At 39.0% G+C, this 27,883-nt stretch overlaps 1 protein-coding gene across 3 annotated transcripts; it reads left to right on the top strand.

Moving 5' to 3' along the window:
• Window positions 1-400: 400 nt before the first annotated feature.
• LOC146460359 (uncharacterized) lies at window positions 401-27,083 on the top strand. Of its 3 annotated transcripts, none has more exons than XM_085088288.1 (5): window positions 401-510; window positions 22,602-22,853; window positions 23,782-24,102; window positions 25,241-25,588; window positions 26,507-27,083. In XM_085088288.1, the coding sequence occupies exons 1-5, from the start codon at window positions 429-431 to the stop codon at window positions 26,917-26,919; spliced, it is 1,416 nt and encodes a 471-aa protein (XP_084944414.1). In that variant the 5' UTR covers window positions 401-428; the 3' UTR covers window positions 26,920-27,083. The 3 variants fall into 3 exon arrangements, with proteins under 3 accessions (XP_084944414.1, XP_084944412.1, XP_084944413.1); XM_085088286.1 differs by lacking the exon at window positions 401-510 and adding an exon at window positions 13,316-13,482; XM_085088287.1 differs by lacking the exon at window positions 401-510 and adding an exon at window positions 20,402-20,580.
• Window positions 27,084-27,883: the final 800 nt, after the last annotated feature.

A 27,883-nucleotide genomic window follows, 5' to 3' on the forward strand; every position in this document is an offset into this window, starting at 1 on the left:
CGAGTATATGCGATTTTTATTTGTTTTCTTTTTTTCCTGGGATTGAGGTACGTACGTACTCATGAAATGAATGTGTTAAAGAGTGGTTATCTTAATTTAAAAATTATACCAGGCCATTTGGGATTTGAAAAGATTAGTGGAGCGACAATTATATCAACACAGACAACAACAACAAGATAATTAACAAAAACAAGGGCTAAGTAATTTAAATTAAACAAAGCCGCGGTCAATATCCCTTACCACAACCATCCCACACGATACTGACAGCGACCCGCAACACGTGCCTCACGAATATACGAGTGGGCAGTAGTCCAAAACTACCATCTCAGTTTTTGCACGCGAAATCACACAAGACCTCCCTCACGGCTTATAACTAAGTCTGATAGCACAGTCCTAAACTTCATCACTGAACAGGGATTTCAGAGATAATGGAGAGAGCTTTTATTGTGGCGCGGATGGTTGGCGTCATCATTGGTCTAAGTTTCTGTGTCCAGGTGCAAGGCAGCGGTGGTAAGTTATTTTCGAAACCTTAACAGGCATTGCACATTTTCGTCATCTTGTACGATTTTTCTTTAAACACGTAGGGCCAGTAATTCAAACAGAGTCTCACTTAGGCCGCGGTTTAAGGTGGCCGAACACAGTTTGCGCGCGCTTGATGGCTTCACTCTTTAATGATGATAGTAAGCGCGCGCTAGGGTTGTGGTAAGCAAAATATGGCGTCGATAAAGTGATCCCTTAATTTTATATCAAATTGATCATAAAGTTAAGTTTTGCGCTTAAAATAATCCAGTGTATCGTTTGAGACCCTTTTTCTTTCATCACCGAACAAAGAAAGCGATTTCACGAAAAGCTAAGCCTTTTTGCACACTTTTAATCTTTGCTGTGAAAACCCAATTAAAAGCCACGCATGCGCATTTGACCAAAAAATTGTGACTGGTTGTGTTAATGGAAATGAACTGTTTTCTCAGGAACCGCTCGTTAGAATTTCGTGAAATTTAGCAATATAGTAGTTCTCTAAGAGCTTAACTCGCCTGCAAACAAAAATCCAAATCTGACAGAGGGTATCTTCACAAAACATTAAAGTGCAAAACGGATATTTACAGAAGATCCCTCTGTTAAAGTTACATGAAAGCAGTGTCATTATGTCAGTATTTTGTGAGTTTTTCTAGAGACAAAAAATGGAAAAAGTCTAACGAGTGTATTTTCTAAAAATTAAGGAAAACTATTGTTTGTAGACGGTCAATAGCTCGCTGTGTTGCCATGGCAACGGGACTTAGCTCAACAACAAGTACCAAAATTCATTTCTTTTTAGTTGATCTTGCACCACACCAATTTCGGGCACCCAGAAGAACGTAGTTTCCAAATAACGCTTACTAACACCTGTATACTTTAAAACTGTGTTCCGCCACCTTAAGACAATCAGTGAGCTTCCAAATCTGTTTATAAGCGGACGCGTTTATTTAAAGTAGATAAATAGTTTTCTAGTCTGGGATGGAAGTCTTCTTGTTACCGTCAGCAGCACACAATATATACCGACCCAGAACAACCAAATTCTTACAAATCGAGAGGGTTAAAAGTTGACAAAGGCTTAAAAAACTATACCAGGACATTTCGGTTACTGCTGCAACCTTCTTCAGTTAAGAATGTAAATGATTGACGGCGTGGTGTTATATATAAAATTTAAAAATACGTGATACGTTAAATGTGATGATAATGAATGTTTTAAGAAAAGGTCTTGTTTTTTTTTTCAATTCTTGCCGAGAGTATAACAACACGTAACAATTGTGACATGCTCTTAGAAATTCTTTGTTTTTATATATGTTTGGGAACGATATGTGTATCTCGGACGGAATGCCACGCTTCAAGAAAAAGTCATTTAGCTGCATACTGGTAGGATTTGAATGTCAATGCGCAATGGAATGAATGTGATGGTATATTTTGAGCCTAGTAAATGATGAGAATGATGTATCACAAAGGCATACTCGGAAAAAGGAAATCCGAATGCTCCTATCAGGAGTCGAACCTAAGACCTTCCGATTACTAGTTCGGATGCTCTACCATTAAGCTACAGGAGACTCGTGGGAGCTAAGGCCATTAAACTAGGTTCATGGGACAAACATCCTGCATATTGCTAGGATTGGAATGTCAATGCGCAATGGAATGAATGTAATGGTACCTTATTATAGGAAATTAACAATGCACGTTGACAAGGCGAAGAAATTTTTTTTGAATCATTTATTTACTTGCAATACTACAGTACAGTACTTGCATTCCTACATTACTTGAATACCACAGTACTTACAATACTACAGTACTTACTTTACTGTACTACTTACAATACTACAGTATTTACAAAAACTACAGTACTTACAATACTACATTACTTACAATACGACATTACTTACAATACTACGGTACGACGTTACTTACAATACTACAGTACTTGCAATACTACATTACTTACAATATTAACATTTCCTTCTTTCCTTTCAAATATTTACAACCCACTATTGTTTGCCTTGTTTTCTGAAACTAAAGTCTTGCAAAATGATACTTACGATATACTTAAACTGTTAAAATTATACTTATTATACTTAAACAAAAAGAAGGAAATATTTGAGTAATAACAATAAGCTCGCCAGATCAAAAAAAGTGTAAGACGTGTTTAACAAAGGATTTCAAATTAGCTTATCTCTGTTTTGCTGTAACTCCATTCAGGGTGAGTTAGGAGTTATTTCCGGAAGACTGAAGGCGGAGAGAAAGCTTGGAAAGCCTTCTATCCTGGGGATAATTTCTCGCATTTTACAGGTCCAAATGTAATATCTAGCAACAAGAAAATGAAAGTGGTGTTTTGTGCTAGAAAAGAAATTTGTCTCTAGACCAAGAACTACGGCTGATGATACAGAGCTGTTAGGTTTCAACGACGTTATATTTTTAACCAGCCAATCTTGAAAGTTTTGCAAGAAGAGTATGGTTGTCCTGCAGGACCAGAAAAGGTGGGTAAGAGATTCTTTATCATCTCCACAGAAAGGGCAAAGATCATCTTGTCTGAAGCCTATTTTGTTCAGGAAATCGTTTGTTGCCAATCGTCTGTGAAGAAGCTTAAAGTGGAAAACTAATAATTTCGATATTTTAGTGCAACGAAAAGGGAATTTGTATGCAGCCTTCCAGTTGATGGAATTCGAGCAAATAATATTACAGTCGGCAAGCCATTTATTTTGAGTTTTACTGGGGCTGGTCTATTTAGAGCTGATACATTTCTGATAAACTATTGTGTTTGATTTTTTAGCTCTTAAAAAGAGGTCAATAAACTTGTCATCATTTCCTTCTGAGACGAGCTGCCCTTTTACCGTATCCTTTAGGGTTTTTATAGAAGATATAACACCATAAAAAGCGAGGAAGTTCGGGTTGATATCAAAACGTTCCTTAAATTCTGAAAAGGATAGAAACTTGTTTTTCTCTCTCATCAAGTGCCCAACCTTTTGAATGCCTTTAGCGGACCATGATTTGTAATAAATTGGCTTGTTTCCAACCTTTATAAGAAAATTGTCCCATAGGTTTAATGTGACAAGGTGGTCAATAGATCTTATACTATCATCAAAACTAATTTCTGCCCATATTTGCACAATTTTAGCGATAAAAGAGTCTGGCACATTATTATATATAGACAGGTCTTTTCTGTTGAGGTTACATCTGAAGAACTCTGATCCACCATAATCTTGTAATTGGAAATCGAACAGCAGCTTCCATTTTGCGCTATTATCGTTGTTTAGGTATTTCCTCACCCAGGATAGCTTAAGTGCTTTGTTAAAGGAGTTTAGATCGATCATCTTTAGTGCCCCATTTACATAGTCACTAATCATAATGCTTCTTTTGATTTTGTCCCCCTTCCCGTCCCAAAGGAATTTATAGAAAATATTATTGATCTCGTTCAAAACCTGCTGATTGGCTGGTATTAAAGGGCGAGAGGATTAGCGATTAGGCTCTTAAGCACGACAATGTTTCCCAAAAGGCTAAGGCGGCGGTATTCCCAGCAGCTTAAACAGCTCCGAATCTTTCCTAATTTTGCGCTGTAATTTTGTTCTTGCTTATTGTTGAGTTTTTTGATATCCACACACCTAACGACCTCACTTTGTCTTTGGCCCATTTTAAGTTCTTTTCGGGACTGAGTTGATCTTCACGACCAGTGCAAGAGCCAATCCAGAGTACCTCTGTTTTCTTATTGTTGAGTTTCAGGCCAGAAATCGTACTGAAAAGTTCTAAATCATGCCAAGCGGTTGTAAAAGATTTTTCAGACCCATTAAGGATAAGTGTGTTGTCGGCGTCCGCATATCGACTGATTTTAATTTCATTTCCATTTATAGAAATTCCGTTAATATCTTGGTTCATCCTAATTCTTTCCGCTAATATTTCTACACAAAGCAGAAAGATTTAAGGCGAAAGGGGGCAGCCTTGCCTGACACCTCTTTCAAGTGCAAAGAAATTGCTTGCCCACCGATTATTTAAACTACTTTCTATATTCTGATAGCAAAGCTTGATCCAATTAGTAACGGATGGTCCAAAATTAAAAGATTCCATTGTTTTCCAAATGAAAGACCATTCTACTGTATCAAAAGCTTTTTCAAAATCTAAAAACAGTAATAGACCAGGGATATGGTGTGCAGCAGTATAATTTATTATGCCATCAATTAATCTTATATTCTCGCCAATAAATCTAGCTGCCCCTAAGAAAACCAGTCTGGTCATTATTGATAATATTTGGAATAACATTTCTGAGACGGTTTGCGATGGCTTTTGCTGCTGTTTTGTAGTCACAATTCAGAAGGGTTACCGTGCGCCAGTTTTTGACATAGTAGGGCTCTGCATCCTTTTTGGGAATTAGTTTTATCACCCCCCGTTTTTGGCTCACTGATAATTGTCCCTTCTGGTAAGCGTAATTAAGCGAATTTGAAAGATAGTCAGCTAAGTCGTTCCAGAAAACCTTGTAAAATTCCGCTGGCAACCCGTCAGACCCTGGCGTTTTATTGGGGCTCATATCTTTGAAGGCTTGTAAACATCCTTCCTTAGTTAACAGGCCTTTGCATTTTTCTTTGTCCTCAGGATTTAGCACCTTTTAAGTTGCCTTAGAAAAGAAGATGTTTTTGGTTTCGTTTCGTTATGATAATCGTGATCGATGTTAGAGCTGTAAATACTTTTATAAAAGGATTCACATCTAATCTAATTCACATTCTTGCTTTCCATATTCGTCCCAGTTTCCTTTTGTAACGAATTTATTGCCTTTTCTAATTCTTCTTCTCCATTTGATAAGTTAGTTTTTTTTTGCTTTCGCATACACCACAGACCATAGACCATAGACCATGGACCATAGACCATAGACCATGGACCATAGACCTCTAACTTTTAGTTTTATCATCTCCTAAGTTAAGGCGGCACTTACAGAATTGTCTTCTTGATACTCGTTTTGGACGGCTTTGATTGTTGTTTTAATTTGATTTACATACTCTTCTTCACTTAAAAGGGACGTGTTTAATTTCCAGAACCCTGGTCCTCTTGGGTTAGAGTGAAGGGCTAGCTTTATGGTTACCAAAGAGTGATCTGTTTTAAACCCAGCTAATATGTCAGCATTTGTAACATTGCATGTAAGGCTCTGGCTTACGAGAAAAAAATCTAGCCGGCAATGGATTTCGGGTTTTTGGCGACGCGTAGTGTATCTGCAGCCATCGGGGTTTATTAGCCTCCATGCATCTACTAAATCTAACTCGGTCATGTAGTCTTTAATTACCTTGACTGCCTTATTGTACGTTTTGGCAAGGCCACCCTTCTTGTCCATTTCTATATCTAATACTAGATTAAAGTCACCTCCTATAATGATGTCATCGCACTGAAAGGCGGTCTCTCCAGTGATTGCGAAATCTTTCAAAAAAACTTGGATCGTCCTCATTTGGTGCATACATTGTGGCCAAGGTGATAAGTTTCTCATTTGTTTTAATATCACAAATAACAAATCTGCCTGTATTATCCAAAAACGATCTTTGAAGTTGGAAGGTGAAATTGTTGTTGAATAGAATAGCTACTCCTCCGCTAGAGCTAGAATAAGAGGTAAACAGAGATGTAAGACCCCATTCCGCGGACCAAACAGGAGTAGTGTTTTCTGTACTGTGAGTTTCCTGGAGTAGGTAAATTGAGCCAGTTAAAAGTTTCCCTTCTTTTCAACTGGTCTCCTAAACCTCGCGCATCGAATGAACACACTTTAAGATCCATCATAGTCAAAGATTGGTTCTGTCATTTAAACTCGGCAATAGATGGATTTGAAAGAGGTCTGACTGAAGGGAGACAGAGAAAAACAAGCCATGTAGGGGCCAAAAACAAAGCTAACCGGTCGAAGTATCGTGTTTTGAGCTGGCGAGCGACAGAAAAAAAAACAAAAAACAACAACAACACAAGCACAACACTTATTATCTTATAAATATATGTTATTCACCAGCCGGGAGGTCCGTATTGGGAAAAACTGTGCCGAGGTCTTGGATACCTCGGGCGGTATCCAAGACCCCCGGCACAGTTTTTCCCAATACGGACCGACCTAGGCTGGTGAATAACATTTTTATTTTTTTCTCAAACCTAACGAAATGCTTGCAAAAAAAAAAAAAAAAAAAAAAACCCGAACAATTTAGGGCTGTAATTATGGCAAGATTCTCCGTAAACTGAACAATTGTCTAGCGAGTGGATAGTATAGAAAACAAAGGTAATGCAAATTAAAGAAAGAGGCTTCACCGAAACATTTTTATTTGCGTAATAATAAAGGTGATTTAAAAGGCTTCCAAACAAACTTTGAAACATTTTGTATGAATATCTCTCACGATCTGACACCTGTCAATTAGAGAGCGCGTAGGAAAAAAGCGCATGTACACTTTTGAATGAACAACAGTTCAGGTGTCAGCGTGGCAAACAAAGTGAACGATATTTTCTTCAAAAAACAGACAAATGAGCTAACGGAAAGTATTATCCAAAGAACTTGGATTAAGTTCAGTTAACTAATTAGACTCGGAATCATCGCTGATGATAATTCTTCTTTTCTTGGGCTCGCGGACTTTGGGCTTTCTTCTTTTTCACGGTGAATGTTAAATGTGAAAGAACAACCTTCGATCTTCCCGATGCAAGCGCCTGAGAAAACTCCTGGCTTATTAACATCTTTGGGAAGCTGAGTCACCGGCAAAGTGCTGCTCTCGTGGAGGCTGCTTACTGTTGTTGATTGAGTGCTTTGTTCACCGGAGCGGCTTAAAATCAAGGACATTTTTCGCTGATGCTCAACCGACGCTGCTTTGTAAGAATCGAGGCTCTTCAGATTTCTGTGACCGCTTACTTGAGCGACGTAATTGACGGGGACTTCTGCATCCATGAGGCGAGAAATACACGTTTTTCGAACGGAGTGGTCAGTAATATTTCACTGTACGCCTGCTGCTTGTGCTGCTTTTGTCACCAGTTTACCAATCTCGTTCTTGCCGAGTGGTGCCTTCATGTACCAAATGCTGTTGCCTGGTCTTCTTCGATGATTGATGGCCAAGTAAAACGGGCTGTCAGCATTGTTCATTTCCTCTGGACGGTGACTTTTGAATTTCTTGTAATAATAAACTGGACAACGTTCGTTTTTTGTTGCCTGGGCCGTTGGATTAAATGCTCGTGTATCACCATTGCCACGGCGGGTCTTGGATCCTCTCTCTGATTTCCAAATCAGAACTTCGTTGCCCGTTTCGTTGTCTGTTTGAAGAACAATGTCTCCCCATTTGAGTTTTCTGCTTTCGTCTCGGGCACGGAATCCAAAGTGAAGTGCCAATAACCACCAAACTGTGCGTTGGAGCGCTTCAGGGTTTTCATCGCCAAATTCACCGAAGCGAAACAACAAATCTTCTTCAGTATTGGATACTTCTTTTGCGGCATGAGGGCGATTTCCTTTCGCTTCTTCAAAAACCAGCTGTTTCTTTTCAGAAAGAAGAACTTCCCTGGACTTATGGAACTCTCGGTCTTTGAGAATGTTTAGTTTGGAGTTCTTGTCGTTTAGATATCGCTGCAGGCTTCTTTGAAACGATTGTAGCGTTGCTGGCTCATACGCTCCGCCATCTTTCTTCTTCATCTCCATCATGAAACGACATATCAAGATGTTTAGCTCGTCCGCAGGTATGTCCTCAATTTTTCTGGCGTCGCCCACCTCAATAAAGAATCTTTTCCAAACGTGTAAGTCGTACTCTGTTTTTTTACTGTGTTTTCCGGTCGTTGTGATAAAATATACATTTGCACACTCGCCAATGTAAACTGGACATTTTGCTGGTTTTCTTCATGTTGCGAACCGATGTTTTCTTTATCATTGTAATTTTCCATCTCGTCGGGGTAATAAAACTCGCTTTCGCTGTGATAGCTTTCGTCTGAGTCTATGTCGAAATTAGCACTTGCCATGAAAACATTAAAGGTTTACATGATAAGCTTAAATTTATGAAAAATTGCAACGAAGCAAGTGATGTAATCGACGACTCATCACGCAAGGGATACCGCCCGCTGTGAGCGGGCCGGATGGGAGAATACCGCCCGCTCCGGAACCAATCAGATCGCAGGATTTGTAGAATACCGCCCTCTCACGCACTGAGAAAAAAATAAACTGGTATATTTTAAGCCTGGTAAATGACTGAGAATGATGTATTATTCAAGTGACAAAGGCATACTCGGAAAAAGGAAAATCCGACTGCTTCTATCAGGCCGTCGAACTAAAGACCCTCCGATCACTAGTTCGGATGCTCTACCACTGAGCTGCAGGAGACTCGTGGGAGCTAAGGCCATTAAACTATTGTAGGTTCATGGGACAAACATCCTGCATACTGCTAGGATTGGAATGTCAATGCGCAATTGAATGAATGTGATGGTATATTTCAAGCCTAGTGAATGAACAAAAATGATGTATTATTCTAGAAAGTGGCACAGGCATACTCGGAAACTGAAGGAAATCCGAGTGCTCCTATCAGGAGTCGAACCTAAGACCTTCCGATTACTAGTTCGGATGTTCTACCACTGAGCTACAAGAAACTCGTGGGAGCTAAGGCCATTAAACTATTGTTGGCCCGGTGCAGCCTGCGTAGCCGAGTGTTTCTGTTGGGGTTTTGTGCGTTGTTCGCTTTTTGACTGCGCGGAGATTGGGACGAGAGCAAAAGAAACGGAGGAGATAAGATCGAGCAAAATTAAGAAGAAAAAAATTGACTGTGATCAAGCAAAATTAGGAGCGGTGGAATGGACTATCTCTAGAGAGAGACCATGTGTACGGTATGTCTACGTCATAAGTATTGAGGAGAAATATAGAGAAATACGCTCTTTTTTTTTCATACAAGAACGTCTAATTTTGTGGCGCAGGCTGAACCTTCTTGTTTATTTCTTTCTTTATTTTTTTGCGATTTGAGTCTGAAAACGTTCTTAACATGTTCGTAAAGTTGTGTGGTATAGTATTTTAATAAATCAATGCGGACGTGACCAGGAAACTTATCAAAGTGCATTGTTTGCTGTGATGTGGTATCAAGTAGCTTGTTACATGGTTGTGCGGCTTGCTTTGATGCCGAGACTACAAACTGAGTTATTCTTCAAGCTAGTATCATGCAATAAGAAAACCACATTGTAATGTTAAAAAACGACCCTAGGCATTTGAGTTAGTTGTCCTGTTAGACTACAGTTTTACATTTCTTTTACCTTTATTTAAACTACTCACAAAAAAATTGAGCAAAATAAAGATTCTTAACTGACTGTCAGCTTAATGTTCTTAGTATGTTCTTAAAATGATTTTGGTTAATCTCAGCCTGAACGTTCTTATAAAAAAAGGTTCTTATAAAGAATAAAAAGAGTGTATGGGAAAGCTTTTAAAGAAACTACAGCGCAAATAATCAGTAGAGAGGCTAATTTGAATTGCATGGTTCCACGGTAAATTAACAATTCTTTTGAAAAATGAGCCCTAAAAAGTGGTGGTTCTACAGTAAGGAGCGCAAAAACTGGATTCGAGTTGCGGGACCGTCCTTGTGTGACTTAAGGTCCGTCTCCTCAATGCGTTGATCAAAGGCGTAAACAAAAGCAAAGGAAGCCGACGTTGAAATTCATGAAGCGACTAGGGTCACTAGGAGCATTGGTATTCTCACCGACCCTGTCTTGGGAACTATTCCATCAGACATGATCAGATAGAGAGATAAAAGATAGATATTGAAAACAGTGTGATTGCAGTCGGAACGACTGAATTTCATAGATATGTTATTATAATATAATAAAAAATGATGAAAAGTATAAAAAAGAGTATTGAGATATGTAATATAAACTTTATACTACCATTAGCACTTAAGAGAAACGATTAATTATCTAGTAAATACATTAACATTGTGCATGATGTTGAACGGATGTTGGACAAATGTTGGATGAATGGCGGATCAAACGGTTTCGACGCCTTTCAACACTTTCAAGAACAAAGGAAACGTTGAAGTGACGTTGAATTCAACTTCCACAATGTTGAACGACCTGTTCAAACGCCCCCGACATCTTGTTCAACAAAGTGTTGAACTCATGTTGAAACCGTTTAAACGGCTCTTTGGTCTGAAATGCCAGCTGTCTCTTTCCGCGTGGGTTAGGGGGATCCCAGATGTTGATTTCAGACCTTAAAATATATTTTCTTCTAGTGTAAGAGCTTGTGTCTTGGAGGCAACGGATTAGCTAGTATCATCCACATCTTTATCATTTACATTGCCGTTAAAATTTATAATTTAGCAGACAATACTTCACGTTTGCGAGTCAGCCGATCCCTCTAGCATTTTGCTAAGCTTTGCCAAACAGGTTATTCATCTGGGTAAGGTAACGTTTCTTGTCTAAGGAAAGAACACAATGCACTAACAGCCCTTGGAAGTATCACTCTGAAAGTTTGGTGGCGGTGTGCGTATCGCTATCCAAACTCCAAGATATGTAATTTTGTAGTACCCATTTTCAAACCTAGCCCCGGTTGTTCAATGAGCGGATAGCTCTATATCCAGTGGACAAATCCTTATCCAGAGGATAAAATATGCCCCAACCAATACATTTTATCCGCTGGATAAACTTACTAGCTCTTTGAACAACTTGGGCCTGGCTTTTAAAATTCGTTAAGATTTTTAGACCTGGTCTCTAGTATCCATATCATTTCATACTCTCCGACCAAAATGGTTATGGTCTGTTTCAGACCAAAATGGCTAAAGAATTATGCAATTTGGCGCCGCGCTATCCATAGAACTTATAAAGGGGGCTATCTTTCCGCTATTTTCTATTGTTCCATAGAAAGGTCAAAGCACTTAGTACCTCACTAGAGGATCCGTTGAGGCCACGCAAACCGCTTGAATTGAATAATACTGCATTAAAATCATCAGAATCATCCAAGTAAAACCAGTCGATGCATTTCCTTTGTGGACGAATTTTTCATACTACAACTGCTAAATCATATAATATTAGGCTGAAAGTTATCTAGGCTCGGCTAACCGCGCCAGCTAAGATCATGCAACAACCGTCTCCGAGCAGTATGCAGGATGTTTGTCACATCCCACGCTCAAGTCTCCAACAGTTCAGTGGCAGACTTTCCGAACTAGTAATCCATAGGTTCATAGACTTCATTTGGGAGAACGCTGATTCTTTTCCGATGTGCCTTTGTTACTGACTGAAAAAAATGGATTTAGACAAGTTTCTCGTCTTGTCTTGTGTCTCTTTTAAGCTTTAACCCATATCGCGTAAATAGTCAGTTAACTAAACACCACCCCCGTCCGCCCCGAAAACAAATTACATGCCTAGAAGTGCATTTTTGAGCGTTGTAACGTTGAATCCAAGCACTGCCTAAAATTGCATGTTCATAGCCCTTATGGTAACATTTTCTTTATAGTAGTGGAGGTTAAGTTTGAAAGATTTTGTTCATGCATGAACAGGAAACAGAATTTGGAGGTGTTAAGTGTTTCCGGTGAACTTTCCCTACAGACTTGGATTTTATTTTATTTTTTATTTTATTTTAATTGTTTTCCCCTTGATTTTCTCTTTTCCTCACTTTTTGTTTTGTAGGTCTGTGGAACTTTTGGTATTTTCTCTCAGTTCTACGTTTTAGCTAAGTAGGAATTTGATCAGAGACGATCAATTGGTGGGAAGTTGAGTTTCCCCGCTCCGATTTGCCGACTAAAAAAACCGTTGGTTATCCGGCAAAATGTTTGGTCCGATTTTGTTGACGGCAAATTTCTATTCCTAACTTTCTCGGCTGCACTCGTTATGATTTTCTAAAAAAATATATATCCCGGCCCCAAAAATAATTATAACAACGTAATAAGTGGTATTCATTGGAGCGTTTTTCCAGGCTGCTCCAAAGCTGTGAAACTCTCTTCCCTAAAATCTGCGCGGCTCAAATTCTGCAGACATTTTTAAACCCAAACTTAAATCTTTTTTACACAGGATTTCTTTTACTAATTGTTTTTAAATGCTTACTATAATTTAATTAACTTCTGCCTTTTTAGCTAGGAAACAGTTTTATAATGGTTATGATTTTAGTTTATGGTCATAGTTTTATAGTTCAGTTAGGTCTTAAATTTGGTCGATAAAAAATAGCACTGCCGTTACTAGAAGAAAATTAATTTTATTATGATCTTTTGCATCGTTATGGTTGTTTTTGCCAAATATTGACACTTTGGTGACTGTCAGGTGATCATTTTTATTAGATTAACGGTACTAATGTCTTTGGAAAACAATGAACATAAAGAAAAATTGGGTGTTGATTTTTCTAGATGATGAAAGGGGAATCTGTTCGGGGAAGTTAACCGGGGGAGGTATCACGCAAATTTGCTATTTTATCAAAACCCCAAAAATATTTGTCTGTAAGCAGAAACAACGAAATAATTGTCAAGTTTGTTTTAAGTTATAACCCCAGTGCAATTAAACTGTCGACAGAGTAGGCCGGCATGGATTGAAACTTGAAAAATGCTAGGCTTATGTTCTTCAAGTTCTCGCATTTTCGTTTCCAAAACGCGCTAAAACAGATCACGAGTTGTTCCTTTCAAGAATTGAGTTGATATCTTTCCTCTTGTCATTCTAGAATTATTTGGCAGTTGATTGAAGGTCTCATTTAATCATTTTTAACAAAAGATATCAAAAATCCCACGATACTTCCCCTTTAAGGCTTTTTACGCCCTTTTTTATCGGAAATATCGATCGGCAATCTTCTCAGTTGTGGGAAATTAATACACCTGAAGTACTAGCTAGTTAACCTAACAAACATATATAAGTGCAACATTCTTCTTCAACTGGACGAAGAAGGCAGAAGTCGTTAGACAGCTGAACAGTTACGCTTCGTGGGCAGAACAGCAGACATGAAGAAGAATGATGATATGTTAGCCCTGTGGAAAAATCTCCATTTTTGCCTCATGAAATATCTGTTACTTTGTTCCTTGTCAACTATCACCACGGAAGGTACATCAAGTGAGTCACTTTGTTCCCGTTATATTAGTTATTTTTGCTAACGTTCGCAGAGTTCGCAGAGCATTTCAGTTGTCACGTCTACAGACTGATCTGGTTTAGGAAATCAGATTTAGCTCATCCTGGGAATGACATGAGATTGTTTTATTGAATATTTAGGAAACAGAGAACTTACCACGGGTAATTTAATTTTATCTTATGAAAACAGAAGTTAAAGAAAAACGTTTCAACCAGGCACACAATGGTTCATTTCGGTGGATATCTGTTCGGAGGGTCTTAATCGCCTCAGAAATTCGAATGTAGTCGTTTAGGAATTTAAAGTTTTTCTTCGGCGAAATATTAGCTCACAATTTCATAACACTGGAACACAAAGTCCTTTCGTCTTCGAAGGGGCAGATATGTCGTTACATCCAAGAAAGGGCCAGCTGGCATTTTTGTAAAACCAACAACAGCTTGTAAATCTGGGAAATAAAATTCGGTCTTTTAAACTTTTATGCAACTTAAAATTTCCGCCAAATCATCCGAACAGATCAGTCTGCTTTAGTTTGCACAAATAGGTCTTCAAGGGCACAAAACAGGAGCAAAACGATCTGGAACGCAGGACGTTCTCGAAATGAAGAGCAAGGAAGAGCTAGTCAGTAGTGATTAGAAGATTTGTTTTAAAGAAATGCAGAAGAAGGGATGAATGCTTCTTTAGATACACCCTTCTTTGTAGGCTAAAGTTAAATGTTCTTATGCTTGAGAGTTCGACCTCAATTTTGTTTAAAACTGTTCCTTGTTTTTATTTTCAATTTTGAAGTGTACTGCATGAAGTCACCGAGAAACCGACCAAACTTTTACCGATACTAGCTGCATGTACGGTCAAATCGCTGTGAAGTTGTCATAGCAACGTTTTTCTGAGCGCGAACCGCTTGGCATGTCAGACTCACTTGGTGAACTTGGCTTTTCGTGATGAAGAACAGAACGTAAACATTTTCTTTTTGTTTTTGTTTCTGCTAAACTATAGTCTCAATTTTTTACCATAGTGGCAGATCCTTTGAAGCAATGAAGACTAGTTTATAAAGCCATGTCCTTAAGATCCTAACAAGACGAACATGATTTCATTACTCCTGCGGGCATTGACCTTGTCAACGACTCCGTTTATCGGATCTGAGTCAATTATCGCCTTAAAAAACACATTTTTTAAACAGCGTGTCCATGACTAACACCCACTGCTAGAACAATATAGCAAACATTCTTTAAGCTGATTACCCTAATTGCATTATTTTGTTTCTCTCTCTCACAAAGCCACCTACGCACGCAGACTGTCTTTGTGCTCAAAATGCGTGACGAGCTCAAAGCTTAAGAGTGTCTGCGTTGGAGGTTATCAGCTTATGTTACATTTGCTTTTCTTTTTCCTCGCTCCTTTCGTTGATTTGAAGACCCGTGTACGACTGTTGACTAGGCGTCGATAGCTTTGTTTCTTTGTTTGTGGCTGAAGACGTTTTGAGTCTTATCCAAGTCTTATCTCGGTTTAAAATCCAACGACATTTTTTCTTTCCTTTGTGCTTTTTGTTGTCTCAGCCTCACACTAGACCTACGTAACAACCACAGACTGACTGCTGAACATTCACTTTAGAAGCATTGTCCTCAGTGGAGTTTGCACCTTATGTTTCCTTTCTTCTACTTAATTTGTGGGTTTAGCAAGTTTTTACCGGGCATGTACAGAAAATCTCAATTTGTCTTGTATAACAATTCTTAAAGGGAAAAGTTCAAGTGTTGTAATTTAAATTCGCCCCTCACCATAGTAACGACTAAACAAAAACCCTCGCAAGCATTTGGCCTGTTTTAATTTCCACAAAATGTTCAAGGATATGATAATATTTTTAGGGGCGGGCTTAAGAGGATTGCAACCCCCACTAGCATTGAAAACACAGGAAATGTCTACACGTTCTGAACATCAAATGCCATTCACATGACTATGGGAGTTAAATTTATATCATGCTTCCCGCAGAAAGGGTACTGAATTGCTAGCCATCTCCTCCCCCTAACCCACAAGGGGGCCAACACAGAAGGGAAAGTGAGGGTTATTAGAGGGGCGGGCTTAAAGAGGGGGTGGGGGGTCAAGTCTAAACTACTTGGAACATGGCACGAAAAGCACTGCGTTTCACAAACACAATGTCACTAGAGTTAACTCAATGAACGTTTCGTTTCCCATACTCATAGCTATCACATTTTTCACGATGAGTTTCATAGCAACAGATTATGGGGTCGTGTTTCATTAAAAAAATACGGTTCTAGTAAAGGTATACTAATAAATGCTGTATACTTAAACACTTGTACTAATATTAATAATATTTGTACAGTCTAGTAGACACTAATATGTATATTTAGCCAAGCTTAAAAGCGGAGCTCCAAACTGATTACTTTTTAATAGCATTTCTGTTTGTGGTTTCCGTATGAACGAAATAACCCGGTTACAAATTCCTCATGCTTTCTGGACTTATATCAGGCTGTCTGGATTTGTAAGAACATACCCTCAGAAATTAACCACATTTTGAGACTTTCTCGGCTGATGTAATATGCTAGTCCAGAACATGACTTTAATTAGGGCTCATCACAAGAAAGCAAGGTCAAAGAATACTACAGACCTGGTATAGAAGGTTTGTCTTTGAAATTGGACATGACACTAGCACTGACTTTTGAACCGACATGAAACATGGCCTATGTGTCGACAAAACAAGGGCGATATTTGGCAAAACCCGGTATTTTAGCGGTACAGTCTAGCTTTCTACAACGGAATCGGCTTAATCGGAGCAAGACAGCGTTCTAAATTGATTTTCCGTCTCCATTCTAAATTTACAAATCGAAACGAATCACACCGAACGAACATCTGGAAATTATTTATGACATTGAGTCCGGAAATCCGACCCCAAATCGCACCGCTCAACTAATCGATCACTAGCCTAACAACGCTACAATTATAACTGCGAAAAATAATCGAATAGCTTTTTAAGCTCACGCTTTTTGAAGAGAAAATCCTTGCCATTTCTTGTTCGTGTTTGAACATATAAATTTAAGTCCCGGATGTTGACAAAAAGATTGGAACGGGGAACACATATGGCGGTTTTCAACAAGAAAATAAACTAAGTCTTTGGCCAGGTCAAAAATTCCCAATAATTTCATCTTGCCCGACTAGAAGCCATCCCTAAGACCTACTTTTTAAAGCCAAAGACTGTCACCTCCTCAAGCAAACTCCAAAATATGCAAGCCTTGGTTAGTCCAAGCCCGAGTAACTAAAATTTACCCGTTTAGCTCAAAACAGGATTACTGGTAGGAAGCATATTAGACGAGACAGGAACTGCACTCGTAAGACTTCTTCCCTCATTAGACTTAATAATGTCCTCAGGAAAACTTCAGCTTCAGGAAGCCAAACAAAACGCTAGGGCTAATGAATTTCTTCTCCGCTAAGAGCGCGCCGAATTCAAAGCGAGTTCGTTGTGCCGTGTATAAACGTTTGAGAGAGAATGGGGCTAGCTGGGCAAAACAATTAAAGGAGTCTATATGGGGTAGTTTGGGGGGGGGGGGGGAAGGGAGAAAAATGGCTTTTGTCTTAGAAATGACTGCTGGTGACCCTTGTATCGTACATCCTTAAACTCGATGGAAAATGAATAAAAAAAGTTATATGTTAAGATAAGTTCACAAAAATCATAGATTTCTGAGGGTATGTTCTTTTAAATCCAGACACATATTTTTAGTACATTAATGCAGCAAACTGTTTAGCAAAAATAACAATTGCAATGTTAACTGTCATACAGGAGAGCAAGGTATAATCTTAAATCCCAAAAACAACAACAACAACAAAAAAAAAAACATTTCAATAGATCTGACATTCTGTAAGCTGCATGATTATGTGGAGCTGGGTGCTTAAAACAATAACAGAACATTGTGTACACTGTAGGTTAAACATTCAGGACAGGATTGGCTATTTTTCGAGGTACGATAATGTTTTTCACGCTCAAAATGATATTTGCATAGGGTTTTTGTACACTGGATTCCAACTGATCGACCGCTACAAAACTAATACATTGAAGAAACATGAAGAAACTCGTTGCACCTTCAACAAAGCTCGATAAAGAAGGGTGCAAATCCTTAGCTGATGCCGCTGGGGTTGTAAACAAGACGTGAATTTGTGGCGCCACGGCAAACATAAATATATGTTGTTCACCGGCCGAAGGCAAAGCTTTTCCCTATAGGAGGAATCGAGGCGAATCGGTTTGCGAACAGTCAACACGCGCTACGTAGCACTGTCACTCTCTAGTAATTTTGCTTACCAAGAAAGCCGTACGTAAGCCTCAGAGAGAAAAAAAAAATAGACTAACGATAAAGCAGACTTCAAACAATGAAAACGTGATATCACTCTGGTTGAAAGACAATTGTCTACTTTTGTCTCATCGTTATTAACGTCATAAAGAAACCATATATAAAAATGCACCTTTTTTCAGTGAACGGACAGATTACGTCATTCATTTTAGAATCCTATTAGCATGAATGTCTTTAACACGGCCAGTTTCAGTGGTCCTTATACAGAGATATATAGATAGATAGTTTATTCACCTTAAAAACTTGCAGCCAAGAGCTGAATTGCGAGTCCGTATCGTGAACAGATTTTGACTGTATTTGGTGCGAATAGTTTGTTGGATAATGAAACGATCCAAACCTAAAATGTTTCATTCACTAAGTGCTACCATGCCGGGTCTATCGTAGATTAACTTGGAGATTGTTTGTACGCAAAGTAAGTTCTTCTTTATGTTAGGTAATCAGTGCACAGATCATTAAAAGGACACTGTCTTTTAGGAGAAAAAATAAATTCGCTCAGCAGAATTATTAAATGAAAAAGGTTTATCTCCAACAAATATCCTCTAGTCTTGTCACACTGTTCCAAATATGCAAGACGTTCTCTTTAGGAAGCCCTATGGCGTACCTCAAGCCCGCACTGTTGACAAGGAAATATTTATGAAATTCACGACCCAAACAGCAAATCACTTTAACTAAGAAGTATTTCTTAACCTTAATTAACTTATACCTTCCCGCAAATTGGCGTGGTAGACAATATAATACTTGGTAATTAGGATTCGTTTTCAATTTTTGTGAGTAAAAAACGTTATATAATGCATTTTTTGTGTTACTGACTCTTCCGTATCAGTGTTCAGGGTTTGCTAGAAAAGCGCAGTGTTCTACTAGCAGAACTGGTGCTCAACGCTGGGCCGGAGTGAGAGAGTTCAAGTAGTGGCACTAAGAATTCCTTAGAGAAACAGCCCCACAAGGAAACGTCGAGAGCAATACCGCCTACAGAGTTGACCAGAGTTCCCATTCAAGAAAAAAAAATAATTGTCGACAATTATTTAAACCGAGTTTCTCATTGAGAGAACACGGATATCACTCTCTTACTTTCTATGTCAGAGAAACCAAATCCTCTATTTTAGGCACGTATCAACGGTTATTCAATAACAAACTACCAGCAGGCAAAAAATAGCTCAAACCAATCGCACAACAACACTTCCATCTTGAGACTATCAGTTTAGAGGCGTGGACGTTTCTGAAAACTTGCTAGATCTTTCCGAGTCCTTTGATGAATATTTTTTCCTCCTCTCAGAAAAACTGACAAAGTAACGTGAACATTTTTCCTAACAAATATTAAAAAGACCATGTGTTATAATTCCAAAAAACAACGAAGACAGCTATGCCGAGCGGATGCGGGAGGCAAAATACTTTCGCCATTTATTCTCAATTTCAAATGACTTTAAAAACGTGTTTGATAAGTGGTCAGTATACTTTCGTCATATGCTTTATGACCTCAGGGTAATGACCCCTAAGTAAAGGACTGGGTGGATGAAAGCTTCTGATCTATAACTGTACGTCTGGATTCTATACTGATTCAAATAACTTGTCTGAAGACCAGATTAAAATAATAGTTCAATTTTTTAAAGAAATAACCCTACTAGTACACAGAAACTAGCATCACTTGTAATTTCATCTATGAGTGGCAAAACTAAACTTGAAACTTGATCAGTTTTGACTGTGGATGGCTAGGATAGTTCTAAATGTTTCAAGTTTCGGTGCCCTAAGAGCGATTTCACGTTACGGAAGAGCTTCTTCGGTCAAATGTTGAACAGTTTTGGCCAACATACAACAAAATTTTCGTGACACTGACAGTGCCCCTTTAAATAAAGTACACGTGTTGATTCCCATGCGCATCTGTAGGAAACACGGAGTGATTCGTCGAGGAATGGATGAAGGAATCCATGAGGTTTTTTTTATACCACCAATCGAAAAGTGCCGAAGTTCAAGATAAATCAAATGCTAAACGCTCTTACCACGTTTGTCAAATTCGACCTCTGTGCAGAAATAACTTGAGGTCAAAATGCCCTTGGTGGGCCCAAGTGAGGGTTGAATTATCACGCTTGGAATTGATCGCGACTGATAAATGTTTTAAAAATGGGTAAATAGTTAAGGAGGGAAACTCTTCCCTCATGGCAACGAATTTATGTAAAGTAAAACAGGTCAGGTTTTGTTGGCTTTGAGCAAATTTACCCATCTCGATATAAACTCGGTCAATTCCTGAACAGTACAGACGTTTCAAGACGAGCTTCATTTCACAATTTTGGTTATTCGAGAAAAATGCTAAAAATTCTCGATGTTTCCAGACGATTGTTTTCATCAGATTAGGGAGCCAGTTGATAGCCCCGTGTATTGCGCAGAAGAATCCTGCAAAATCTGGATTAGCGCGAGTGCGGGAAGATCATAGAAATTCCTTTTCTTACATGATCGAAGAAGTTTTCGGGGAAGGGTATTTGGACTTCTTTCGTTTTTGTTATCAGAAACGTGGGCAGGCAATTTATTCTCGATAGAGATAATGTAACTACTAGAACATATAAATGCAACATATGTAATAAACAAACCTGGGACTGAACGAAGAAGCTGGAGGACATTGATTGAGGTCCACGGAAAAAATAGCAGTCATGAAGGAACATGATCGTGTTTTTGTCCTGTGGAAAAATCTCAATCTTTGCCTTATGAAATATTGTTTGGTTTGTGTCCTGTTAAGTTTCCTCACCAAAGGTAGGTCAACCGAGTTACTCTGTTCTCATCATTTCATTAAGTTTTCGTCACTCACTCCTTCTCTGAAGTCAAGGCGATGGTTTGACGGCTTAAAGTCAATGTCACCTGAAGGCAACAGGCCAGTTTATCAAAATAAACTCGCAGCCGGATAGATTAATTACTTCCGTATTGCGAAAAAAAAATTAGTTTTGCATAATTACCTGTGAACAAAACGGATGGTTGAACGTCGAATGAAGGAAGGAAGGAAAGGAAGGTTGAAAGGTTTATGTACTTCCTTACAGGTACAATCATACACCTCGGGCATCCTACCGTTTCCTGTTACTCTTGCCTCGCAAAAGGCCATCGCTTTACATCACTTTAATCTGACTACAATAATTCAGTGTAATCGTTTCTTAACTTGTTGGCGTTCCAATAGGCTTTTATTAAAAAAAAAAACAAAAAAAAAACAATCGGTTTGGTTTCTTAAACTGAGATTTTAGCTTGAATAACGTTTTAAATCCTAATGTCGTTTTTCTTGTCAAGTAATCTTTATGATAAAAAAAGAGTCCAGTGATGGAATTTAAATTGCTTTCAGTAGAAAGATTAAAGAAGTCGCCGCGACCTTTCTAATGATTAGCATTTCCCCCGCAGATAATGTCTAACTCATCCCCCGAACAAATACTGTAGACTTCCAGACCCCAAGAACAAGAACAATACGGGGGGTGAGGCGGGGGCTGGGGGGTTATAGGGATGGGAGCTATTACAAAACTGCCTGTAGCATAGCATTTACAAGGTTACATCAAAATGTGATGTCACATGGGCCAATCCAATGGATTGTCTCGTTTTAGATTGCCCGACCGACCGAATTCTTTTGAGAAGTAGAACTGTTTGAAGCAAGCGTAAAAGAAGTATCCGAAACATAGCAATAGTCACCACTATGCCGTATTCCATTTAAATAGAACTTTAGAAATGTAACTTTGCTAAACACCAGAATGCGTCTACAGGATCAATGCTTTTGTATCTATGCATGTAAATATAATTATGAAACGTATATTTTGAACTGCGGATGAAAAATCAAATAGAAGAAAGATCCTCGCAGTTAGTACGCAACTTAAGCAGTTTCGAAAAGAAAGCCTGAAAAAAAAAAAAAAAAAAAAACAAATTCAGGCTTGAACGGGATTCGAACCCATAACCTCTTCGATGCCGGTGCAATGCCCCACCAACTGAGCTATGATTTTTTCAAAGTATATGTTTCATATATTTAAATTCATTTATTCATCATTCACGGGTATATTACGAACTCACAATATGAACAGCTCCCAGCTGGCTTGATAGCTCTGTTTTCCTTGAGTCTGTCTCGAATAGCTTGATAGCTACCTGCGGGTTCTCAAGCCTTTGTATGTAATTTTAGTATTTATTGAATAAAGTTGTTGTTGTTGTTATCGGAAACGAAAGTGCTTCCCGTCCTCAGAACGAAGAACGTACAAGTTTAATTGTGTCAGGAATATAATTCATTTTGCAAAATATAGAGAAACTTACTGTATCCTGCAGTAGAGGATGATATGTATTAATTGAATGTTCACACTTTAGGATTTTGTCCCTTGACTCAACGTTTTGAATCACCCATTACAGCACATTAAACAGCACATCACCACAGGAAAGTAGCTTCCGTGTGCATCAGGTTATAGTTTAAAATTTCGTCCATAGATGACCAAAAATTAGAACCACCTTGCACAACGTAAAAAAGGACCTATACGAAAAAGAAAAATACTCAGTAAGTTTCATTTGAATGACGACAGGTGCTTTAGGATTTCATTAACAGACTCAAAAACTAGACCCACAGGACATTACTGCTCTGTAGGTGTCTGCAAGAGAGGATCCGCTCTAGCTGTCTGTTAGAGCTAGTAATGAAGAGACCACAGGAATGTTCTGCTCAGTAACGTTCTGTTGAATGGCCACACTTTTTCTTCTCAAATAATAAATTTTAACTCTGGCGTGTAAAAGTATATGTTTAAAGATTTTTCTCTTTTTCTGTGTCATAGGTGCCTCATCCACGAGCAGCCTGGAATGTGAAATAAGGGCTTCCTGTTTCCCGTCACGTGACTGTCATTACTCCAATCAGATGACAGTTGCCCCAGACTCCAACGTGAATGTAAACTGCTCGATCGGAAATGGCGAGACTACACTAGACATGACATGGCAACAAGTGAAGGAACGAGTAACAGCCAACGCTCGCCTGGTTTTACAGGAAATCAGGAATTCAACATGTCGATGCACCCGTATACACTTCCCAAGTAAGTTTCTTTTTCTATTTGTCTTGATTTCTATCTAGAACGGTATAACATTCAAACGTACTCAAACGACATTCAAACAACTCAAACACATTATTTTGTGAGATCAAGCGTTGTACGACCTCGAGGATCAACACGCAAGCAAGCTTATGAAGCGAAATGAGTTTTTCAAGGGGGAATGGGGATCAGGTTGCGTGAGGTCTGCTATCTAATTACAATTCGACGGTGACTTTGAATTCATAGAAACTATCTCAAGGGCAGAATAACAAGTTGACTCTGACTTGGTATGTGACTGTAGCGTGGCCTTGAAGAAAATATTAATTGAAAACATCGATGGCGTTAGACAAAAAAAAAACTATCTGTTCACGTCTGGGTTAAAATCAAATTAATCGAGCTCTCAGTCAATGACTTAATCAAATCATAGGGCGCAGAGAAGTCAAAATTTAACCGCAATTCCGTTGTTGATTCAAACTGAACATGACCGATGAAAGAGTCATGCGTCTGTTGAACTATCTTCCGGAAGACAGAAGCCGAAACCCAAAGGACGACGTTTTCGTTTTCCGAACGAGGTACATTCATTGATGTATGCAGGTTCTTTTGAACAGACGCGTAACAACTGCTTTCATGACGCCTTCTTCTATCATCTTAGTAGATGTGACATATTTGACTCGAGTGACTTATCCAGATTACGGTCAAATTTGACACATCTGCGTCCTGTGCTCAAATCTATTCAGGCTTTCTATCAGTCACTTTTACTCTTAAGGTCAGTTATTAGCTCTCCACATGACCAAGGAAAAGAGTCAAACAGACAACAGTCTATTCTTACACTAACAATTGGCTATTGTCAAGAAACAATAATTCAGGAGTCATCTTTACTTAGGAAGGCTTGGTGAATCTGGTGAGAATTGTAAGTCTCTTCTTCTTTTTCTAGGAGCGGTACAGTTAATGTATAGCACGACCTCCCCAAGGCATATATATGAAAGCAAAGAAAGGAATTTGATTTGTTTGTTCAAGGGATGGCCTCTTCCTCGTGTAACTTGGTACAAGAATGGTCGACCAATCAATGGATCTGAATTCAAAGGTTTTTATCACACACGGAGGATTTCAGAAATTTACCGCGAGACTTTTCATTATACTCTTCATATTCCACCAGGCTGCGAAGAATATGAAGGATTTTATTCCTGCGTTGCAGAAAATAACATTGCTGGCTGGTCGAGTAAACAGTCCTCCCTGATTCAGGTGATATACGCATGTAAGTGATATTTTTTTCTGGGACTGCTTGTAAAACTGGAAGAAATTTAATAAGCTAGTTAGAGGGAATGTCGTTTAAGCTCGGGAATGTTGATACTTTTGAGGTTGACCTTTGTCATTTTATCAAATTAGTTTTCTAATATCTTTAGTGTTAAAAAAAAGCCAAGCGCTACCTTCAAGTGTGCTTACATTCAGTGCCCATGGCTCATCTCTAACACGCGCCCCTTTGAATTGCCAGCTCTTCTTATAACGAGCACTAACATTCTCACCCTGAAAATCGAGGTATGGCATGATAGTGTGACGATGACGCAGACTGAACTAATTTGGGGGAGGGGGGTAATTTAATCATGGTTAATTGGGGACTGGTTATGAAACCTTGGTATATTGGTCATGAGAATAAAGGAATTGATCGCTAGGATGAAGCGTATTGATTTTTAAACAAATTCTCCCAACTAGTTTCATAATAATATACAGAGGACAATGAGGAAACTGGTGCAAGTTGATTGTTGGAGTTTCAGAAGGATTATTTTCCACACCGAGATACAGTACATTGTGACCTTTTCTTTTCTTATTGTTTATGTTACAGTATAATTTATTTATTTGCCACACAAATATTGCAAAAAGATACATTAAAACTAATAACAAAAAAAAAATATGAGGAAAGTGGCGATGAAGCCCAATAGAAGTTAGAAGCTTATAAACCTTAGGTTTCGTCATACGATACACTAGATGGAAAAGACATAGCAAATCAGAGGATGGGCGAGTTTGATTTAGTGCTCGGTCGATGAGAAATTTTTTTTAGCGAAATCTTTAAACTAGAACATTGGTGGAGGATTGTCAACTGTGGATCTTAAGCTTATTTTCTCGTAAAATTAACGAATATTCCGTAGTTTCCAAAGTTGTTCCACGAATTTCGCTTTTTGGACTATAATGGTTCTTCAAAATTAATCGACCCTAGAAGTTTGGCTGATGTATGTGATTGTTCTTGTCATGAAACTTAATCGGTTTCACCTTTCACCTCGTGGAGTCAATGTGTTCAGTTTTTACGGTACTAAGGGGTAGTTATTCGAGAGTGGCGGACAACAAATCATTAATGATGTTAAAAAAATGTAAGTATAATAAAATTGTTTTTAACACAGGCCCACGGGATTACAGCCCAACTACTGGTCATGAGTCTTCAAAGATTCACGCTACAGTCTTTACTAACACCACCCTAAAGTGCTTGGTTGACTCACAATTGGATTATGTGTATGACTGCCACCTTGAATGGCATTTCAATAACAAGTCGCAGCCATTGAAATCCAGTGAAAAGTATACAACAGATTTACAGAGAACAAAACGAAAATGCAAAGAAGCTTTCACCCTCACCATTAACAACGTTACGGATGATGACGAGGGGACTTACAGCTGTCACATGTTCTGTGAATGGGACGAATGGATAAACACTTCAGCTGCCGTCCATTTGGAAGTTTCACCTCAACCAGTGGGTAAGACCCTCTTTTCATTTCATGTACCCTGAGGTATTCACAATTTTGAATACAATGGAACATCTCCAGACATATAGATCTCCCATATATAAGCTATATGGGTGTGCCGCTGTGAAGGGTATGGTTTTTAAGCAGTTTAGTTTGGGATTTGCTACAGAAAAGCTGAGAGTTTTTGACTAGAATAGAGTATCATTTTCCAGAAAAATGCTCAGTTGCCTGACGAATTTAGTCTAGACTAGTTTTCCGGCCCGGATTGCAATTAAGAAAAAACGTGTCAGTTGTTGGTGTCCACGAACAAGATTTCGTTTTGGCTGAACTTTGATAGTGACCGAAAATAGCGAGTCTGGAATATGGTGGGGGGTTTTGCTCTTTGGTCTAGTATAGGGATGCAGAATGCAGCTGAACTTGGTCTGGTCTAGGGTAAGATTTCAGAGTCCCAGTGGCACACCCCCACTAAAAATGTTTAGGTTACCCCTCCCTAGGTGTTATGACCATGTTCTTGTGGCATACACAAGAACACGATTGCCATTTTGTTATCTGAAAACCTTGTTTATGCGACCGTTCATTGCGTTCGACGTAGTAAGACTGGCGCACTCCTAATACAGATTGGAGACGAAATTGTATGGGACAACGTTGATTCAGTGAATGGATAGATCTTGGAATACGTAAAAACTGAAAAACGTGAAACTCAGCCAAATCATACAGTTAGAAATGTGGCAAGAGAGATTTGGAATGGCGTTAACGGTAAACGGCAAACATCACATTCGCGTTTATGTTTTCTTTGAAAAAAAAAAAAAAAAAAACCACTTAGATAAGAATAGTGCAAAACACAATTCTGGCCGGATTTCAAGCCTTGTCGTAGAACGTAGCTCATTCACATTAATGTCGCATTATTTTTCAATATTTTTTCCAATATAGGCTATCCTGGTGGATACAAGTTGTTTATTAATTATAGCTCAAGTGACGTTGCCTGGGTTACTGGAAATCTGACCACCGTTCTCAAGAAACACAAGATACGCTATCAGCTGGGAGGACCCATCGAGCAAAACATGGCGGACAAGGTGTACGACAGCAGCCTCCAAGTGCTGTTGGTTGTTTTGCCTGACAACTACACGGTCGGGAATGTCTGTCCAGAAGAAAGGAAGATGAGCATCCCGAGGAGGCTAGGCAGGAGAGATTCGGCGCTGATTGTTTTTATCGGCAAAACAACGGCAGGGAGTTTAGCTTGTTTGGGAAAGGAGAACTTGCTAGAGTTTGAGGGGCGCAAGAATAAAGATTTGGAGAAAAAATTGCTGCAGGCAGTATTAGGAGAAAAAGTTTTAAGTCGTTGAAAGAGTCAGCACCTACCAGAACAATGGAAGTGATTTTCAAACAAGTAATTTTCTTTCTATTTTGGGACGAGCGGATGTTCTTGAACACGTGCTCGTCTTCATTTATAGCCTCTTTCTGATGTAATCAGGCCTCTGAAAAAATAAAGAAATTATTTTTAAGTTTAGTCAAGCCTCCTATATTTTGAAACGACTTTTCTGAAATTGTGTTCGGATTTGACTGATCTTCGCAAAATGCAGCTTTTAATATTTCATAACCCTTACCGGGGGTGCGCAACGCACGCACAAATCCAAAAGGCCAATCACCCACGCGTATTTTTGCACAAATTTTGTCGACTTTTGCCGTGCAGTACTTGCAGTGAAAGCTACAAGGGTGGCTCCTTCCTTGTGTTACTGTTTGTTTCTTCGTTCCTTAAGGAAAGCAATCTGCAGTGTGGTGCAGCGTTTTTTTACGTTTGAATTCTCATTGTACGTAAAACCTATAGAGTAAAAGAGTTTCCTTTTTCTTCCCTTTTCACGTCTTCGGAGCGGCCAAGAACAGCTGTTCAAGACAAGATGAAGATTTCGAGGGCGAAATTGGGAAGACCGAAAGCTTTCAAGACTGGCGAAAACTTTTGCTTGTCTCTTTTGGCCCATGAAATTTTCGTCCCGTCTCGACTGGTTTGCCCCGATTACCCCTTAAGTTCCGAGGATTCTTTTTTCGATTCTATGTGCAGCCCTTCCCATGTAGGTTTGATAAGATTCCTTTAGGCATCATTCAATTCCAGTAGTGCCCCCCACCCGGCATTAGTGGGGCATCAGATCAGTGTCCGTTCCGGGGGAGAGGGGTATTAGTCTACACCGCGGAATTGGACAGCCCCGTGATTTTCATCTCACAGTAGTCTCACTTCCTTTCAATCGGATATGTTCATCGGCAAAGACGATAAATTGTCTGAGGACATATCAAACGTGGGGTTGACAATAGGAC

The sequence above is a fragment of the Pavona decussata genome, unplaced genomic scaffold (assembly GCF_977016875.1).
Source record: "Pavona decussata unplaced genomic scaffold, jaPavDecu1.1 SCAFFOLD_214, whole genome shotgun sequence".
NCBI lineage: Eukaryota > Metazoa > Cnidaria > Anthozoa > Scleractinia > Agariciidae > Pavona > Pavona decussata.

Excerpts from the sequence above, each read along its gene's own strand:
- LOC146460359 (XM_085088286.1), top strand. The coding sequence starts at position 13,374 with ATGAAGAAGAATGATGATATGTTAGCCCTGTGGAAAAATCTCCATTTT. Across the intron at positions 22,854-23,781 it reads CACCCGTATACACTTCCCAA|GAGCGGTACAGTTAATGTAT; the intron begins GTAAGTTTCTTT and ends TTCTTTTTCTAG. Across the intron at positions 24,103-25,240 it reads GATTCAGGTGATATACGCAT|GCCCACGGGATTACAGCCCA; the intron begins GTAAGTGATATT and ends TTTTTAACACAG.